The following is a 20440-nucleotide window of genomic DNA, read 5'->3' on the forward strand; positions in this document are numbered from 1 at the left end:
GAACTGGTTGAATTTGGTCATAAATTAGATGAAAAAATGAAGTCTATGCTAAGTGAAATAAAGGAAAATGTACAGGGAACCAATAGTGATGGGAAGGAAACTGGGACTCAAATCAACAGTGTGGACCAGAAAGAAGAAACACCCAATCAGAAAAGAATGAAGAAACAAGAAATCAAAAAAATGAGGAGAGACTTAGGAACCTCCAGGATATCTTTAAATACTCCAACATCCAAATTTTAGGGGTGCCAGAAGGGGAAGAGGAAGAGCAACAAGTGGAAAACTTATTTGAACAAATAATAAAGGAGAACTTCCCCTATCTGTTCCCCAAAGGAAATAGACTTCCAGGGAGTCCAGGAAGCTCAGTGAGTCCCAAAGAAGGTGGACCCAAGGAGGAACACACCAAGATACATCATAATTATATTATCCAAGATTAAAATTAAGGAGAGAATCTTAGAAGCAGCAAGAAGAAAGGAGGCAGTTACCTACGAAGGAGGTCTCATAAGACTGTCAGCTGATTTCTCAAAAGAGACCTTACAAGCAAGAAGGGGCTAGAAAGAAGTATTCCAAGTCATGAAAGACAAGGACCTACATCCAAGATTGCTCTATCCAATAAAGCTTTCATTTAGAATGGAAGGGCAGATAAAGTGCTTCCCAGATAAGGTCAAGTTAAAGGAGTTCATCATCACTAAGCCCTTATTATATGAAATGTTTAAGGGACTTATCTATGAAAAAGATGATAAAAATATGAACAATAACATGACAGCAAACTCACAATCATTAATAACCACACCTAAAACAAAAACAAAAACAAAAGCAAACTAGGCAAACAACTACAACAGGAACAGAACCACAGAAATGGAGATCACATGGAGGGTAATGAACAGGGGAGTGGGAAGGAGAGAGCAGGGAAAGGTACAGAGAGTAAGTAGCACAGATGGTAGATAGAAAATAGAAAGGGGGAGGGTAAGAACAGTATAGGAAATGCAGAAGCCAAAGAACTTATATGTATGACCCATGGACATGAACTAAGGGGGAGAATGTGGGTTGGAGGGGATGTACAGGGTGGAGGGGAGTGAACAGGGGGAAATGGGACAACTGTAATAGCATAATCAATCAAATATATTAAAAAGATAATAACCTTAAATGCCAATGGATCCAGTGTTCCAATCAAAAGACACAGAGAATTGTATGGATAAAAAAACACAACCCAACTCTGGCTGGTGTGTCTCAGTGATTGAGTGCTGGCCTGAGAACAAAAGAGTTCCTGGTTCAATTCCCAGTCAGGGTTCATGCCTGGGTTTCGGGCCAGGTCCCCAGCTGTGGTGCGTGAGAGGCAACCATACACTGATGATTCTCTCCCTCTTTCCCTCCCTTCCCCTCTCTCTCAAAATAAATAAATAAAATCTTTAAAGAAAAACATGACTCATATATATACTATCTACAACAGACCCACCTCAGAACAAAAGATTTACACAGGATAAAAGTGAAGGGATAGAGAAACATATTTCATGCAAACGGAGACAAAAAAAGTTGGGGTAGCAATACTTCTACCTGCTAGACTTCAAAACAAAAGCCATAACATGCAACAAAGGAAGTCACTACATAGTACTCAAGGGATCAATCCAACAAGAGGATATAACCCTAGTAAACATATATGTGCCCCATATAGGAGCACCTAAATATATAAAGAGAATCTTGGTGGACTTTAAAGAAGAGATTGACAGCAAAACAGTCATTGTAGGGGATTTTTAACACCCAGTGTTGCCATTGGATAGATCTTCCAGAGAAAAAGTCAACAAGGAAACAGAGACCTTAAAGGACACACTAAATTAAAAAGTTTTAATTGATATTTATAGAATATTTCATCCCAAAGCATGAGAATACATATTCTTCACAAGTGCACATGGATCATTCTCAAAGACAGACCACATGGTAGGACACAAAAGAAGTCTTAACAAATTCAAGAAAATTCAGATCATACCAAGACTTTTCTTGAATCACAATGGCATGAAACTAGAAACCAACCTCAGTAAAACACACAGACACACACACACACACACACACACACACACACCTCTCAAAAACATTAAAATAAATGGAGACTAAATAGCAAATAATTAAATAATGAATGGATCATCAATGAGATCAGGGAAGAAATCAAAAAGTACCTGAAAACATGAAAATGAACACACAATAGCCCAAACCTACTGGAGACCACAAAAGTAGTCCTAAGAGGCAAGTGTGTAGCATTACGGGCCTACCTAAAGAACATAGAAAGATCTCAAATAAACAATCTAACCCTACACTTAAAAGAACAAAAAAACAAACAAAGCCCAATGGGAGTAGAAGGAAGGAAATAATCAAGACCAGAGCAGAATTAAATGACAGACAGGCTAAAAAAAAAAATTCAAAGGATAAATGAATCCACAAGCTAGTTCTTTGAAAACATAAACAGAATTGATGAATATTTAGCCAGATTCATCAAGAAAAAAAGAGGAAAGAGGACCCAAATTAATGAAATCAGAAATGAAAGAGGAGAAAAAACATGGATACAACAGAATTACAAAGAATTGTAAAAAAAAAAAAATACTATGGCGGACTTCTGGCAAAAATGGAGGCATAGATAGATACACTGTGCCTCCTTGCACAACCAAAAGAAGGACAACAAATTTAAAAACAAAAACAACCACAACTGACAGAAAATCAAACTATATGGAAGTCCAACAACCAAGGAGTTAAAGAAACATCCAGACTGGTAGGAGGGGTGGAGATGGGCAGTCGGGTAGAGAGGGCTTGTAGCAAGATGGCAGCTGGTGGACCAGGATGGGCAAGGCAGTGGCTAGTGAAGCGGGTGGTCCCACAATTTCATGTAGATAAATGGAGAGGAACAAATGGGGATCAAGACAGACCACACAACCCAGGGTTCCAGTGTGGAGAAATAAAGCCTCAAAACCTCTGACTGAAAAAATCTGTAAGGGCTGAGGCAGCAGAAGAAACTCCCAGCCTCAGAGGATAGCTCATTGGAGAAACTGAGAGGGTCCTAGAATGTACACAAACCCACCCACCTGAGAGTTCATCATCACCAAGCCCTTATAAAATGTTAAAGGGACTTATCTAAGGAAAAGAAGAAGATCAAAAATATGAACAGTAAAATGACAACAAACTCACAGCTATCAACAACTAAACCTAAAACAAAAATGTACTAAGCAAACAACTAGAACAGGAACAGAAGCACAGAAATGGAAATCACATGGAGGGTTATCAGTGGGGAAGGGGAAACGGAAAAGTGGAAAAAGGTACAGGGAATAAGTAGCATAAATGGTAGGTAGAAAATAGACAGGGTGTGGTTAAGAATAGTATGGGAAATGTAGGAGCCAAAGAACTTATATGTATGACCTATGGACATGAAATCACATAATCATATCAATAGATGCAGAAAAAGCATTTGACAAAAATCCAGCACCATTTATGATAAAAATTCTCAGCAAAGTGGGAATAGAGGAATTGTACCTCAACATAATAAAGTCCATACATGAAAAACCTACAGCTAACATCATGCTCAATGCACAAAAACTAAAACTGTTTCTTCTAACATCAGGAAAAAGACAGAAATGTCCACTTTCACCACTCTTATTCAACACAGTATTTGAAGTCCTAGTCACAGTGGTCAGACAAGAAGAAGAAATAAAAGGCATCGAAACTGGAAAGGAGGAAGTAAACTGTCATTATTTGCAGATGACATCATAATACATAGAAAACCCTATAGGCTCCACCAAAAAGCTACTAGACTTTAATAAATGAATTTGGCAAAGTAGCAGGATACAAAATCAATACTCTGAAATCAATGGGATTTCTATACAACAATAATGAACTATCAGAAAGAGAAACTAAGAAAACAATCCCATTTACTATTGCAACAAAAAGCAGGTATCTAGGAATCAATTTAACAAAGGAGGCAAAAGACCTATATTCAGAAAACTATAGGACACTGAAGAAAGAAATTGAGAAAGATACAAATAAGTGCAAGAATATACTATGTTCATGGTTGGGAGAATTAACATTATTAACATGTCCATACTACTCAAAGCAATCTACAGATTCAATGCAATTCCTATTAAAATACCAGTGGTATATTTCATACATCTGGAACAAATATCCCCAAAATTTAAGAACAGACACATAGATCAGTGGAATAGAACAGAGAGCCCAGAAATAAACCCACATCTCTCTATGGTCAATTAATATTTGATGAAAAAGGCAAGACCATACAAAGGAATAAAGAGATCTCTTCAATAAATGATGTTGGGAGAAATGGATTAGTACTTGCAAAAAAATGAAACTAGACGTCCAACTTACACCATATACTAAACTCAAAATGGGTAGAAGACTCAAAGTCATGTACCATAAAAATTCTAGAGGAAAACATAGGCAATAAAATTTCAGATATCTCATGTAGCAGTATTTTTGCTGATATAGAAGGAAGGCACCCCAAAACATCCAAAATTATTTTCTGTAGGGCAGGCTCCTTGTAGTACAGGTTTCCCATACTACTGAGTGTTCTAGAAACCCATTTGTATCAGTGTACCAGTTGGCACTGTTGTGAGAGGCTGTGTTCAGCTTCTTGTTTTCTTATCCAGTTGGCTACCCTATGTCTTTTGCTTGGAGCATTTACCAGGGGTGTCCAACCTGTGGCCTACAGGCCACATGCAACCCAGGATGGCTGTGAATGTAGCCCAACACAAAATCATAAATTTACTTAAAACATTATGAGATTTTTTTTTGTGATTATGTGTTGCAATGTATTTAATGTGTGGCCCAAGACAACTCTTCTTCCAGTCTGGTCCAGAGACACTAAAAGGTTGGACAACACTGATTAAGCCATTTACATTTAAGGTGATTATTGATAGATACATATTTAGTGTCATTTCATTGTTAGACTATTTTCCTCTGTTTTTTCTCTTTTTTTCTTCTTTTTGTCAAAGCAAGCCATTTCACATTTGTTGCAGTACTGGTTTGGTGTTAACAAACTCCTTTAGCTTTTTCTTGTCTAGGAAGCTCCTTATTTCTCCTTTGATTTTATACAATAGCCTTGCTGAGTAAACTAGTCTTGGTTGTAGGTCCTTGCTTTTCATCACCTTGAATATTTCACACCACTCCCTTCTAGCCTCAAATGTTTTTGTTAACAAATAAGATGACAGTCTAGTTGGTGCTCCCTTCTAGGTAACTACTTGCTTTTCTATTGTACCTTTTAGGATTCTCTCCTTGACTTTAAGCCTTGCCATTTTAATTATTATGTGTGTTGGTGTGGGCTTCTCTGGGTCCAACTTGTTTGAGACTCTCTGAGTTTCCTGGACTTGTGTGTCTTTCCTTCACCAGATTAGGTATATAATTGCTTAATCGGTACAGAGCTTCAGATTGGGAAGCTTCCATAGATAGATGATGGAGATGGCTGCGCAATATCGTGAATGTACTTAATACCACTTAAAGTACACTTAAAATGGTTAAAATGGCAAATTTTATGTATATCCTACCACAATAACCCCAATAAATTCAATGAAAAAAATTGTTTAAAAAACAGTAAGGAAACCTGGGGGCCTGAGAAACTCCAGAGGACTGGAGGTTTCAGGCAGGAAACATGCACACAGGCCTAAGCAAGGCTTCCCATGTGTGGTATTATAGGAGAAATAAAATGAAAAGCCAAAGGCAGAAAGCAGTCTTCTGAGTCTAGGTACATGCTAGGCAAGTGAGGAGAGCAGAAGAAGCTGTTTAGGAAAAGCTCTGCAAAGAAATCAAAGTCAGGAGCTCCTGCAGGTTTCTCCTGAAAACCAAAGTGGATACATTTAGAGGGAAATAGCACTCGAAGTTTTAGTCAATTAACTGACCACAGCCAAGACCATCTTCTCATTTAACCCTGGAAACTAAAGGTGACAGCATTCATGCTTCACACTAGGGGACATCTTCAAACAGCCAATATCTGTGACCCAGCCACATCTATAAGAGAATATTTGTATCTCTTCTAAAGTATGTGTTTTGATTCTTGCCTCAGTGTTTAAGAACTACATGCTTGAGGCCTTAAAAATTGTTATCTGGGAGTAAAAAGGCACTCAATTTGGTCCTATTATTAAACTTTCCTTTCTAAATAAAAGAAATGATGTAGTATTTCCTGCCCTGTGAGCCCAAAATAGTAAGAAACAGGTAGCATACAATAATGAACTTAGCATGTAGGCTGCTAGATCCAGTGGCAGATTCTGACACAAAGAAAGGCATTGGCACAGTGGAGCACTGTATGCTGCATAGAAAGTTTCAACTTTAGACCTCCAAGAAAAAGTTAAAAGTGGTGCTTCTCTCTTTATGGTGTTCTCTGCAATGCAGGGAGGATTTGCAATTGAAGAGAAGGCGGGTCTGCCCTGAAGACACCCATCCCCTACCATCCAAGGTTCCAAGGACTGCCAAAACAAACTGGTCACCAAAATGCTAGCTATGCACAGACACAGAAGTTCAGGGAAGGTCCAGAGAGAACAAGCAGGTGATAAAAATATCTAGTAAGAGCCATGAATAGCTGCTGTCCCAGAATGATCTTTAAGGAGGGCAAAAGGACTCTCAATGAGGATGGAAAGGCTGTTGTTGTATCAGACAGGAGAAAGCACGAGCACTGGCCTGTCTCACTCTGCTCCCTCCCTGATCCACTCTCTCCCCCAAGGCCAACAACCTCTTTCTCATCCCCAGTTGATTCCATGGGTCAACTCATCAAGAGTTTTCTGACCAACATGCCAGTGGGGGATGATCTGAGCATGTTAATGACACCTATTCCCCTCCAGATCCTTTACCAATTGAGAATAAATACAAGGAGAAAAAGGAAGATCAGATAAGGCATTCTACTTTATGAAGGAGCTAGACAAGTACGCCAGCACCTTCAAAGTCAGGGCTTCTGTGTACTATGTTAAAAACATGCCCTGAAGCCACCTTAAAGTTTAGCTGGGGGTGGAGAAGCAGAATTTACAGACAAGATCACAGAGTTCACATATAATAATGTGAGTTACGCACACACTCAAGCAGCCACATGGATTGCCCAGGGCTCCCTCACTCCCTTTGAGATCCAGGAAAAAGCATTTCATGCCATGACTCCCACCACCAATGTGGCTTAGAAGGTCATCAGCCTAGACAATCAATGTGTCACCCTTCCCTTCAAGGGGAGGTGTGCAGAGCAGGGTAGAGAACAAAGCCAGGTGTTTGTTCTATCCTAATCTCCCCATTTCAGTGCATTAATTGGGGATAGCAGGAATTCACAAGCAAAAATGTGCCTGCCTTCAGGAAACCAAATCTATCTGCAGTGATAAGGATACATGTGTCTCTAGTGTGACTTGTGTGGTAAGTGTTATCCTATACCAGCAGTAATAAGAGGTTCTAGGAGAACCCAGAGGCAGGAGATGAATGTTGTACCACAGGGCCAAGCTGGGGTAGGGAAAATAGGCCCACACAGGGGAGGAGCCTCCAGAGAAGAGGTGATCTCTGAGGTATCTCTTAAAGAATGAGTAGCTTAGCACTTTCTGTGGTATGATTGGGAATTCATCTAGTGGAAAAAAAGATTTTTAGAGAAACAGAATGTGAAGGCACAAATATATGCACTATCAGTTCATTTGTATGTTTGGAGATGAATGGAACCTGGCAGTCCAGGGCAAAAAGATAGGGCAGTAGGCTAAGGGACTTCAATTTATCTTGTAGGCAGTGAGCAGCCATTAAAGACACTTTTGGGTTTATTGGGGTTTTTTCTTCTTTAAACAAATTTCCCTAACATATAATTAAGCAAATTTTTGAGCATTCAAAAAAGCTGAAAGCACTGTACAGTGAACACTCCTATCTACCCTCTGGATTCTATAATGAACACTTTGCATTATTTGCTTTATCATAAGTCCATCCACCCCTTTCTTATTTCTGTAATGCATTTCAAAGTAAGTCACAGACATCAATACACTTCACCTTTAAACATATAGAGTTCCACATTTGCTCATGATTCCTTTTCAAGGTAAATTTTACATATAGTAAAATAAACAAATCTTACATTTGATGTCTTGGTAGATGAATGTACCTGCAAAACTCATACTCCCACTAAAATACAAAATGCTAGCATCATTCCAGAAAGTTCTCTCATGTCCCCGCCCAATGACATCCCAGTCCTGGTAAGCATGGATCTCATTTCTAACACAAAAATTATTTTGAAAGTATAACAACTTTACATGTTTGGGCTCATATAGTATGTGTTCTTGTTTTCTTTGGCTTCCTTCCCTCAGCATAATGTTTTTGACATTTATCCATGTTTTTATGTGTATCAGTAATTCATTCCATCATATGAGTATATAAGTATACCACAACTTGCCTATTCACTTATTTTCCTATTGATACTTGGGCCGTTTCCGTTTTTTTGGGTTTTGTTTTGCTATTATAAATAAAGCTGCCATGAGCATTTTTACAACTCTTCTCTTGAATATGTGAAACTTCTGGGTCACTGGAGAGGTCTGTGTTCAGTTTTATAAGAAACTTTACATTTCTACCAACAACATATATGAAAGTTTCAGTTGCTCCATATCCGGACCAACATTTGGTATTTTCAGTCTAATTTTACCCATACTTGTGGGTGTGCTGTGATATCTCATGTGGTTTTAATTTGCATTTTCTTAAAGAAAATTATTTTAATCATCTTTATATAACTTCTTTTGTGAAGTTCTTCAAATCTTATGGTAGTTTTTTAATTGAGCTACCTTTTCATTTTTACACAATTGTTTAAAGCAGAAGTCTGACAAGATCAGTTCTGTGATGGTTCTCTCTGGAGCTGTATGGAAGACAAACTGGGTCCAGGAAACCAGTTAAGAGGTTAAGGTAATGACCCTGGGCTTGAGGGGAGGCAAAGAGAAAAAAACATCCCAGATTCAAAAGATACTAAGGGGAGGACTTCTGGCATGAGAAAATGAGGAGTTCAATAAATCATCTCCTGAAAAAGCCACTCTAACCCGGGACAATCAAAGACAGTCATTTCAGGAAACAGTGAGAACAGCTGGAATATGGCCTGTTTGCCCAGGGTTGCTCTCATTTCCCTTTCCCCTGGATTAGTTCAGCTGGGGAGGGGTGAATAGGCTGCAAAAGCCAGCAACTATACTGCAGCTGCTAAATGAGACCCATGTGGCTTGTCACTTTGTCAGTTAATGTGGCAATCTCAGTAGCAAGTGAATAGAGAGCCAGCAGCTTCTCTAGCCTTAGCAAGCCACCAACCAGTAAACTTGACAAGGATTTAATAGGGAGATAGGACAACAGATGCAATCTGCTAACAACAGACTGTCACCGTGACCTACAGAGAAAATATGGGGCTCCTATAAGGCCAGCAGAAATGTTTTCTTCAGAAAAAATATATAACAGATAACATTATTTTGAAATACACTCCAAAACTACAGTTGAGTCCATGTGCCTAAGACCCAAGCTTGGAAAAATGTATAGATTATGATTGTTTTTAGGCCAAAGATCATCATTTACTTCAATGTGAAGTTTTATCTTCACTCATGCTATTAGTATATTGACACAGAGGATAGTGTCTGAGAATTTCATCATGTGCTTATCATAGCCATGTTTCAGTTTCCCACATGTATTTTTGCTGGGACCCTGTTTATCTTCTTTTATTGACATCTATAATAACAGAGGGTATAACTTAAGCTAACAATTGATTATTCTTTACAAGAGAAGTTCAAATATGATCCTAATTAAACAATTTCCTAGCACTTCCTCCTTGCTAAAGCATGTACTTTTAAGAAGAAAACCCCTTGACATATCATCCAGACTTCTATTCATATATGTGTATATGTACACTACTACTGCCATCTCCCAATCTGGAAATACCGTTTGTCACCCAGGAGTAATTGCCTCATTTGCTGGGTTTGCCATTTAAATGTTCCATTTTCTCCTGACATATTCAAGTTTCATTTAGAGGCTTTAGAGCTTTTTACTCAAGATGACACTGTTTGGAAAGGTGTTTTGAAGGGCAGATTTGACTGTGGTATCCTTTCATTAGAAGAAAACACTGCTCCCCTATGAAAGGCACACAGTTCCTGCAAGAAGGGAGAAAATGATAGTACCACAGCCAGGATTACAACCAGATACACTCGCAACTTTTTGTAACTGCAACAACTTACTGTCATAACAATTTACAACCACAACTTGCCATCAGAACAGGTTACCATCATGAATGTTATAATGACTGACCAACATACAACAAGTTGCAATCTTAATGTACCATCATAATAGGATGCAACCATAAGTAACAATTACAAATCATAACCATAATCTGTTTTGTCATATCAATTCTGGCTAATATTTTCTCCATACTAGGATCAAATCCTGACATACAGTATGATAAAAGGTTTACATCTTTGGCATGTGGAGGAATTAAAGATATCTGGCATTGGGGAAGGATGTGACTATGAAGGGCTAGCATGAGGAAGTTTCCTTGTGATGAAACAATTCTGCATCCTGCATCCTAATTTTGCTCATGGTTACTAAAATCTACACCTGTGATACAATTTAATAGACCTACATGCATACATGTGCACATATACACAAGTGCATGTGAAGTGCAGTGAAATTTAAATAAAGTCTATAGATGGTAATGGAAAATACAATAAAGATTAGATTAAAAATAAAAATAAATAAAGTCTATACTTATAACAATATTGTACCAATATCAGCTTCCTGGTTTTGACAATGTGCTATTTTTATGTAAGGGAAAAATAGGTAACAGGTGCACAGGAATATCCCTGGACAATTTTTACAATTTCCTGTGGGTCTTAAACTATGTAAAAGTAAAAATATATTTTAAAAGATGTTTGGCTTGCTATGAGTCTCTTTAAAAAGTTCTTGTCGCAATGATTTTTGCTTCTCCAATCCCAAGGGTCACAGGCTCCCCAGGTGGAGGAACATCTTCCCAATAAGTCCTGTGACTGTTAGTTACTCTAACTTGGACCACCTTGGCAAATAATTTTTCCTAGTATAGAGACTTTAACCCACACAGCATGAACCCTTATGAACATCAGGGGAAATGTGTGGCTTTTCCAAATTGTCTTATAAACTCTCTTCCTTAAGCTGCACATCCCATATCATTCCAAGTAAATCAGAAGCTGCAAGCAGGGATGTCTGGGAACTACCAGACCAGAGGCTAAGAATGGCTCAATCCATCTAGTGACCATGTAATCACATTTTGAATGAGAACAAGGTACTTGGACAGATCAATACTCCTACCTCTACCCTTGTCAGGTTTGTAGTCACCACCTCCTAATATGTCTTCGAGATCCTTGTCTGAAAAACCTGGAGAAAAAAATATATACATTTCAATGCCAAAAAACATTTTCCAGTGACAAGAAACTTAAGTTAATGTAACCCAACACACCCAGAAAAGGACTTCCACTTAAGAATGTCTTTGATGAATATGGTAGGCAAAATTCTAAAATGGCTGCCAAGATTCTCTCCCACTAATACACACATCCTACATAATATCCCTTACTTTGAGTGTGAACAGGACCACGAATAAGATGGCTCTTGCTCCCATGGGGCCAGCTTGCTCAGTGCAGGCTCAAGATCAACCATCCCACACAGAAAACAAATAAATACATACTTTTTCTAATGACATGGATCATAATATTAACTGAAGTGAATTATGAGTGTTATATCATGAAATGTTGCATTATTTGGAAGGTCAAAAGACCCGGGGATACCAATATTTTCCAAATGACCAATCAAGAATGGATAAAAGTTCCACTGAAAGTGCAAGAATTCTGTGGGGTCTAATTCAACAATGGGAAGTTCATTGGTACAGTTTCACATTCCACACTGCATTTAACCTCAAAGAAACAACCACTGGTTGAGTTTATTTTTAGTGTCTTATCAAAAAATGTCCACAGTGATCTTAAAAGTTTATTTAAATATTCCTCCCTTTCCCACCTGCATATCAATTTGAAGTTAGATTTCCTTCGTATACTTCAACCATTGCAACATGTTATAACAAGTGAATCCAGACCCAGCTGTGAGACTCTAGCTCATCCACTAAGAGAGCCATTATATAAATTGGAAAATATGTACAAAAAATCTTTTTACTAAATTTATTTTTTGTATTCCCAAGCATAATTATTTCTCACAAAATGCTATTTAGCAGTTACCAGTGTGGCTCAATTAGTTGGGTGTCATCCTGCAAACCAAGTAGTCACCAGTTCAGGTCCTTGTCAGGGCACATGCCTAGGTTGTGGGTTTGGTGCCCAGTCAGGGTGCATATGAAGCAACAGATGGATCTTTCTCTCCATCTCTTTCTCCCTCCCTTCCCTGTTCTCTAAAAATAAATTAATAAAAAAATAAAAGCCCACCCTGGCTGGTGTGGCTCAGTGGAATGAGTACCAGTCTGCAAACCAAAGGGTCACTGGTTCAATTACCAGTCAGGGCACATGCCTGGGTTGCGGGTCAGGTCCCCAGTAGGCAGTGCATGACAGGCAACCACACACTGATGTTTTCTCTCTTTTTCCCTCCCTTCCCCTCTAGAAATAAATCTTAAAAATTTTAAAAATAAATAAAAAATAAAAACCCATGCCATTAAAAATATGCTATTTATACTAACATGTATGGGTTTACTGTTGTTCATTTTTAATTAATAAATAATTTTTAGTTTTAAGTTCAAAGATGATAAATATTGATAGATATAACCCATATAACCAAAATCCTTTGAGATCCACAGTAATTTTGGGAATCCAAAAAAGTTTCAGTACACTGTTATAGGGTTCTCCTATGTCTTGAAGTGCTCCCAGCTCTTCCAGGCCACAAGTAGCTTTGTGGGCTGTTGTAGTTAATGAGTTACAACTCAAGCAGGTAGCTACAGTGCTGACCAGTGCTTTCAACCACCTACAACTTACCTCCTCCTCCCACATTTGGTTTTCTGTGGCCATCATCTCGATCATTCCCATCATCCAAAGCATCAGCCAAGTCCAAATCACTTGCTTCATAAAAGAGAAAGTCAATTGGTTAAATGAGAGGTAGCTCATTTGGACACTACCCCAGAGGGAGCTCCATGTGGTCTTTCTTCACTGCCTTCCTCAGAGCAGTGAGTTACCTGCAGGTTTTGCCGGAGCTCTGGTAGTTCCTGGCCTCTTGGTTGTGGTGCTGACATGGTCCCATCTCTCTAAAAGAGGGAGAGGAGATAGCAAAGAGAACAAATTTATTAACAAAATATAGCAACCACTTCATAGCTCAGGAAAGTCATATCATGAGTAGAGTACCCTTGTCTTGGTCCTTGAGATCCCTCTATGGCCTCTTGGAATCATTTACTGAAAGATGACAAAAAGATGTAGAAGGTTTAAATGCAACAAGTTCTGGTCACTTTTCTTCAGAGGATAGGTGGTGAGGCAGATGTGGTCCTACGTGAGACTGGGAGATTAGTGGAGCTGGGGCTTCATCCCACATCTGCTGGAAATGACCACATGGTCCAGTGAGTTCCAGAGCTTAAGCATGACCCTTGAGAGCTTCAAGCCTTGGTTTCCATCACTAGCAACCTGGCAGCATAACTATAGACACTTCTGCCCATGTCTAGATGGAGGTTATATTCCCAGTTGAGTATAGGAGTGTCTTATAAACCGAAAGTGATTACAATACCAAGAAAATATATTATATCAGTGTGTTAACTACTGCAAATATTAGGTGTACAGACTTACCCATATTCCATTAAAATTATGAAATTCTTTTGCATCAATTATATGTCATGCCATGCACACACTTTCCAATAGTTTCTTTTCTTAAGTATGAAGATTATGCTGTAACTGTTACAACTATTGAAAGTATTAGATGGGAAAAAATAAGTTACAGGAAAGGCAGGGATATAACAGGTTTAGATTTATATATAGCAATAACTCAATAATTATTAACTACTAAGGGAAAAAACAGCAAAAATAGAAATTAATTGAAAGCCAAAGAATGGATACAGCTATAGAATGCGAATAGTAACCATATGAGAGCTGGAATAACTATATCAGATAAAACAGACTTTAAGACAAACATTATTACAAGAGTCAAAGAGTAACATTTTATAATAATCAAAGGATAAATCCAGCAAGGAGATATAAAATTTTAAACATATATGTATCTAACAACAAAACCCAAAAAATACATGAGGCAAAAATGACAAAATTGAAGGGAAAACAGATAATCTGACAGTTAGAAAAATCAAAATGGAAATATAAGACAAGCAACACTAGACCTACCAGACATCTATAAAACACACCACCCAATAACAGGAAATACACTCTACTCAACTACATACGCAGTATATGCTAGGCTACAAAACAAATCTCAGTATATTTAAAAAGAGGGAACTCAACAACAACTATTCTCCAACAACAAGAGAATGAAAATAGTAATTATTAAGAGAAGGTCATTTGGAAAATTCACAATTATATGGACATCAAACAACAAAGTCCTAATAGCCAAAGGATCAAAGAAGAAATCACAACAGAAATTATAAAACAACTTGAGATGAATGAAAATGAAAATACAATATAGCAAAAATTATGTTGCTGTAGAAATAGTGCTCATGAGGGAACTTTGTAGCTGTAAACATCTACATTTTTAAAAATCTCAAATGAAAACCCTAACCTTTTCATAATAATAAACTAGAAACAGAATAAACTAAACCCAAATCAAGCAGAAGGAAGAAATTATTAAAGCAGAAATCAATGAAATAGAGAATATATAATAGTAAAGAAGGTAAACAAAACCAAAAAGTTGATTCTTTCAACAAAATTGACAATCTGGCAGCAGACTGTGCAAGAAAAAAAGAAATACCTAAGTTACTAATGTCAGGAATGACAGAGAGGATATTACCACCAACCTAACAGAAATTTTAAAAAGGCTTATTAAGAAATACTATAAACAACACTATAATAAATTAGGTAACCTAGATGAAATGGACAAATTCCCATTAATACACAAACTATGAAAACTGAATCAAGAAGAAACAGAAAATCTGACTAGACTTATAGCAAGTAAAAAGGTTAAATCAGTAATTTAAAAACTTTCCAAAAAGAAAACCCCCGAATCAGACGGCTTCATTGGTGATGTCTACCAAATGTTTAAAGAAATATTAACACCAATTCTTCTTAAGCTCTTCCAAAAAGAAGAAAATGAAAGACTTCATAATTCATTCTATGAGGTATTAATAACAAAGCGAGATGAATCCACCACAAGATAACTACAAACCTATAAGCCTTATGAATAGATGCAAAATCCTCAACAAAATACTAACAAAACAAATCTAGCAGCATATTAGGGTTATATGCCATGATCAAATGGGATACAACCCACTTGGTCATGGCATTATTCTAGGAATGTAATGGTAAGTTCAACATAAGAAAAATTAATCAATGAAATATGCAATATTAATAAATAAAGGGAAATAAAACAAGATCATCTCAATAGATGCAGAAAAATCATTTCATAAAAGTTAATCTCAATTTATAATAAAAACACTCAATTTTTATCTAGGAATAGAAGGAAATTTCCTGAACCTGATAAAGAGCATCTATGAGCTTCCTTGTGCAACCAAATCTAAAAACAACGCAGTTTTAACAATAATAAACACAACCAAACCACAGAAAATTGAACAATACAGAGTCCGAAAACAAAGAACCACTCGGCTAAACTGGTGAGAGGGGCGAAGCCAGCAGCTGAGTGGGTTGGGCAAAAAAGATCCCCCCACCTGGCGGCATACAGGCAGACGAGGGCACAGATCCCAGGTGCGGGGTAGCTATGGGTGGACCCAGGGAAGGCGCAGTGTGGCTGGCTGTCTGCGGTTGAGCATTTGCATGCAGATAAACCAGTGAAGAGACGAGCATTGAGACAGACCACACAGGGCAGTGGGCTTGCACATTTGCGCTCAGTAAAACAGGCGGGGGCAAGCGGTGAGGCAAACCCAGTGAGCAGAGAGGACCGCCATTGCTCCCTCTCTGACTCCGCCCCCACATACAGTGTCACACACCTGCAACCTGGGTGGCCCCGCCCCGGTAAACACCAAGGCACCTCTGCTCGTACTTAACAGGCACAAACAGATCAAAACATGGCTCAAGAACAACTCAGAGCCCCAGAGCCAATAAATCTAAGCAAACAAGAAATAGCCAAACTTTCAGATGCACAGTTCAAAACACTGGTGATCAGGATGCTCACAGAACTGGTTGATTTTAGCCACAAATTAGAGGAACATATGAAGGCTAAACTAATGAATGGAAATGCACAGGAAACCAAAAGTAATGGAAAGGAAACTGGGGCTCAAATCAAGGGAGCAGACCAGAAGGAAGGAAAAAATGACCAAACAGAAAAGGATGAAGAAACAAGAATTCAAAAAAAAAAATGAGGAGAGGCTTAGGAACCTCCAGGACATCTTTAAATGCTCCAACATCTGAATTATAGGAGTACCAGAAGGGGAAGAAGAACAGTCACGAGTGGAAACCTTATTTGAACAAATAATAAAAAAGAACTTCCCCATTCTGGCAAAGGAAATAGACTTCCAGGAAATCCAGGAAGCTCAGAGAGTCCCAAAGAAGTTGGACCCAAGAAGGAACATACCAAGGCACATCATAATTCCATTAGCCAAGATTAAAATGAAGGAGAGAATCCTGGAAGCAGCAAGAGATAAGGGGAGAGTCACCTACAAAGGAAGTTCCCATCAGACTGTCAGCAAATTTCTCAAAAGAGACCTTACAGGCAAGAAGGGGATGGAAAGAAGTATTCCAAGTCACGAAATCCAAAGACCTACATCCAAGATTGATCTATCCAGCAAAGCTTTAATTTAGAATGGAAGGACAGATAAAGTGCTTCTCAGATAAGATCAAATTCAAGGAGTTCATCATCACCAAGCCCTTATGATATGAAATGTTAAAGGGACTTACCTAAGAAAAAGAATATAAAAAAGATGAACAGTGAAAGTACAGCAAACTCACAGTTATCAACCACAGGTAAAACAAAAGCAAACTAAGAGTACAGCTAGATCAGGAGTGAACCATAGAAATGAAGATCACGTGGAGGATTAGCAAGAAGGGAGTGGGAGAAGGAGAAGGGGGGAGAAGGTACATAAAATAAGTGGCATAGACAGTAGATAGAAAATAGATAGGGCAAGGGTAAGAATAGTAGGGGAAATATAAAATCTAAAGAACTTGAGACACGTGTTCATGAACTAAAGGGGGGAATGTGGGGGAGGGGTATGCAGGGTGGAGGGGAATGAAGTGGGGGAATAGAACAAATGGCATAATCAATTAAAGAATCTAAAGGACTTGAGACACATGGTCATAAACTAAAGGGGGGGTAATGGTGGGGATGGGGGGGTAGGGTGGAGGGGAATGAAAGGGGGAATAGAACAACTGTAACAGCATAATCAATAAAAAAATTTAAAAAAAGAAAAAAAGAATAAAGATAAGCTGGATATTAAAAAAAAAGAGCATCTATGAAAACTCCACTCTAAACATCATTCTTAAATATGAAACACTGAAAGCTTTTCTCCTAAGGTCAGCAACATGATACAGATGTCTGCTCTCACCACTTCTCTTCAATATTGTATTGGAAGTCCTAGCCAGGAAAATTAGGCAACACAAAGAAAAAAAAAGTCTAGATTGGGGAGAAAGAATTAAAATGATGACTAGTCAAAGACGACATGATCTTTTATATAGAACCCTACAGAATCCAGACTTATATCCACCAAAAACTATTAGACAGTAAGTTAAGCAAAGTTGCAGCATGAGACTGATACACAAAAATCAATTCTGTTTTTATACAATATTAGTAACATTCAATCTGAAAAGCAAAATAAGAAGATGATTCCATTACAGTGGCAGCAAGAATAAAATTCTTAGGAATAAATTTAACCAAGGATGTATAAAGACTTGTACACGAAGACCTACAAACCTACATTGAAATGAATTAAAGATAACTAAAAAAATGAAACATCCAAAATTCATACATTAGAAGACTCAATACTTTTAAGAAGGCAACATTCTAAATTAATCTATATATTCTATGCAATCCCTACCACAATTTCAATCATTCTTCCTTTTTTTTAAAATTTTATTTAGTTATTTTTCAAGTACAGTTTTTTGTCTATTTTTCCCATACCAGCATCCCCCGCCCCTTGCTCCCCACCTCCCTCCATTTCCACGCCCCTTAGTTCTCGTCCCTGTGTCCTTCCTATTTGTTCCTCCAAATCCCTCCCCCTTTTTCCCCTTAACTTCCCTTCCTTCTCCCCTTCCTTTTTTTTAGAAATGGATAAACTAATCCTAAAATTCATTTGGAATTACATTGGACCCTACGTAGCCAAAATAATATTGAAAAAGAACAAAACAGTGTCACACTTCCCAATTTCAAAAACCACTACAAAGCCACAATAAAAAGTGTGACGCTAACATAATAATATACATATAGATCAGTATTATAGAATTCACATTAACACACAAAACCCTCATATTTATGGTCAACTGATTTTCAAAAGGATGCCAAAACAACTCAGTAGAGGAAAGCATTGTAGTTTTAGCAAATGGTACTTGAACAACTGGATATCCACAGGCAAACAAAAAAATGATGTTGGACACCTACTGAACAACATATGCAAAAATTACCTCAAAATGGACCAAAGATATAAGAAATACAACCATAAAACATGTAGAAGAAAACAAAGGGATAAATCTTCATGACCTTTGATTTGGCAATATAGTTTTATTTTTTTTATTTAAATTATTTTAATGTTGTTCAGTTACAGTTGTCTACATTTTCTCCCTGCCTCTCCCCTTTGGTTTTGTACATGTGTCTCTCATAGTAGTGCCTGAAAACCCTTCTCCCCACTGCCTCCTTCCTGCTCCCCTCTGGCTATTTTTAGAGTGTTCTTAATTTCAATGTCTCTGGTTTTATTTTGTTTGTTTTCTTTTGTTGATTATGTTCTAGTTAATGTGAGACCCTATGGTATTTGTCCCACAGTGCCTGGCTTATTTCACTTAGCATAATCCTCTCCAGTTCCATCCATGCTGTTGCAAAGGGTATAAGCTCCTTCTTCCTCTCTGTGTGTAGATTTCCATTGTGTAAATGTATCATAGTTTTTGATGCACTTGTTTGCTGATGGGCCTTTAGGCTGCTTCCAGCACTTCCAGGCTACTGTAAATTGTGCTGCTATGAACACTGGGGTGCACAGGTTCTTTTGGATTGGTGTTTCAGGGCGCTTAGGGTATAATCCCAGCAATGAAATTGCTGGGCCAAAAGGCAGTTCCATTTTTAGTTTTCTGAGGAAATTATGTACTGTTTTCCACAGTGGCTGCACCAGTCTGCATTCTCACCAACACTGCGCTAGGGTTCCCTTTTCTCCACAACCTCTCCAACACTTGTTTGTTGACTTGTTTATGATGGCCATTCTGACTGGTGTGGGGTGGTATCTCATTGTGATTTTACTTTGCATCTCTCTGAAGGCTAGTGATACTGCACATCTTCTCATATGTCTCTGGGCCCTCCGTATGTCCTCCTTGGAGAAGTGTCTGCTCAAGTTTTTTGCCCATTTTCTAATAGTTTTTTTTTCTTTTTTGTCTTCTAGAAGTGAAGTCATGTAAGTTCTTTATTCATTTTGGATATCAAAACCTTGTCCAAAGTATCATTGGCAAATACGTTTTCCCAAATAAGTGGCTCTCTTTTCATTTTAATGCTGTTTTCTTTAGCCATGTGGAAGCTTTTTTAATTTGATGAGGTCCCATTTATTTATTCATTCCTTTATGTCCCTTGCTTTATGGGACATATCTGTGAAGATGTTGCTGCATGGAATATCTGAGATTCTCCTACCAATCTTTTCCTCTAGGACTTTTATGGTGTTACAGCTTACATTTAAGTCTTTCATCCACCTTGAATTTATTTTTGTGTATGGTGTAAGTTGGTGGTCAAGCCTTTTTTTTTTTGTGCTTGTAGTTGTCCAGATCTCCCAATACCATTGTTGAAGAGACTGTTTTTACTCCATTTTATGCTGCTGCCCCCTTTGTCAAATATTAATTGACCACAGAGACTTGGGTTTATTTCTGGGCTCTCTCTTCTGTTCCATTGGCCCATGTGCCTGTTTTTATGCCAGTACCAGGCTGTACAGTGGCCTTGTAATACAGTTTGATATCAGATATTGTGATCCCTCCTGCTTTGTTCTTATTTCTCAAGATTGCTGCAGCTATTCAGGGTTGTTTATGGTTCCATATAAATTTTTGAAGTGTTTGTTCTATATCTGTGAGATATGTCATTGGTACTTGAATAGGAATTGTGTTGAATCCCTATTCAAGTACCGATGCTTTGGGTAGTATGGACATTTTGATGATGTTTATTGTTCCAATCCATAAACATAGTACATGCTTCCATTTGTGGCTTCCTTACC

At 38.0% G+C, this 20440-nt stretch overlaps 1 protein-coding gene across 2 annotated transcripts in view; it reads right to left on the reverse strand.

Moving 5' to 3' along the window:
* The window catches only part of CD99L2 (CD99 molecule like 2), a 119955-nt gene that overhangs the window by 19331 nt on the left and 80184 nt on the right, over positions 1 to 20440 (reverse strand). For both annotated transcript variants that reach the window (XM_053670222.1, XM_053670221.1), the window contains exons 3-5: positions 13130 to 13198; positions 12933 to 13016; positions 11278 to 11343 (exon numbers count right to left, since the gene is read on the reverse strand). In XM_053670222.1, the coding sequence (XP_053526197.1) occupies positions 11278 to 11343; positions 12933 to 13016; positions 13130 to 13198 (219 nt within the window). The remainder of the gene's footprint in view (positions 1 to 11277; positions 11344 to 12932; positions 13017 to 13129; positions 13199 to 20440) is intronic.

This window comes from Artibeus jamaicensis, unplaced genomic scaffold (assembly GCF_021234435.1).
Source record: "Artibeus jamaicensis isolate MK-2021 breed Jamaican fruit bat unplaced genomic scaffold, CSHL_Jam_final contig_554, whole genome shotgun sequence".
Taxonomy (NCBI): domain Eukaryota; kingdom Metazoa; phylum Chordata; class Mammalia; order Chiroptera; family Phyllostomidae; genus Artibeus; species Artibeus jamaicensis.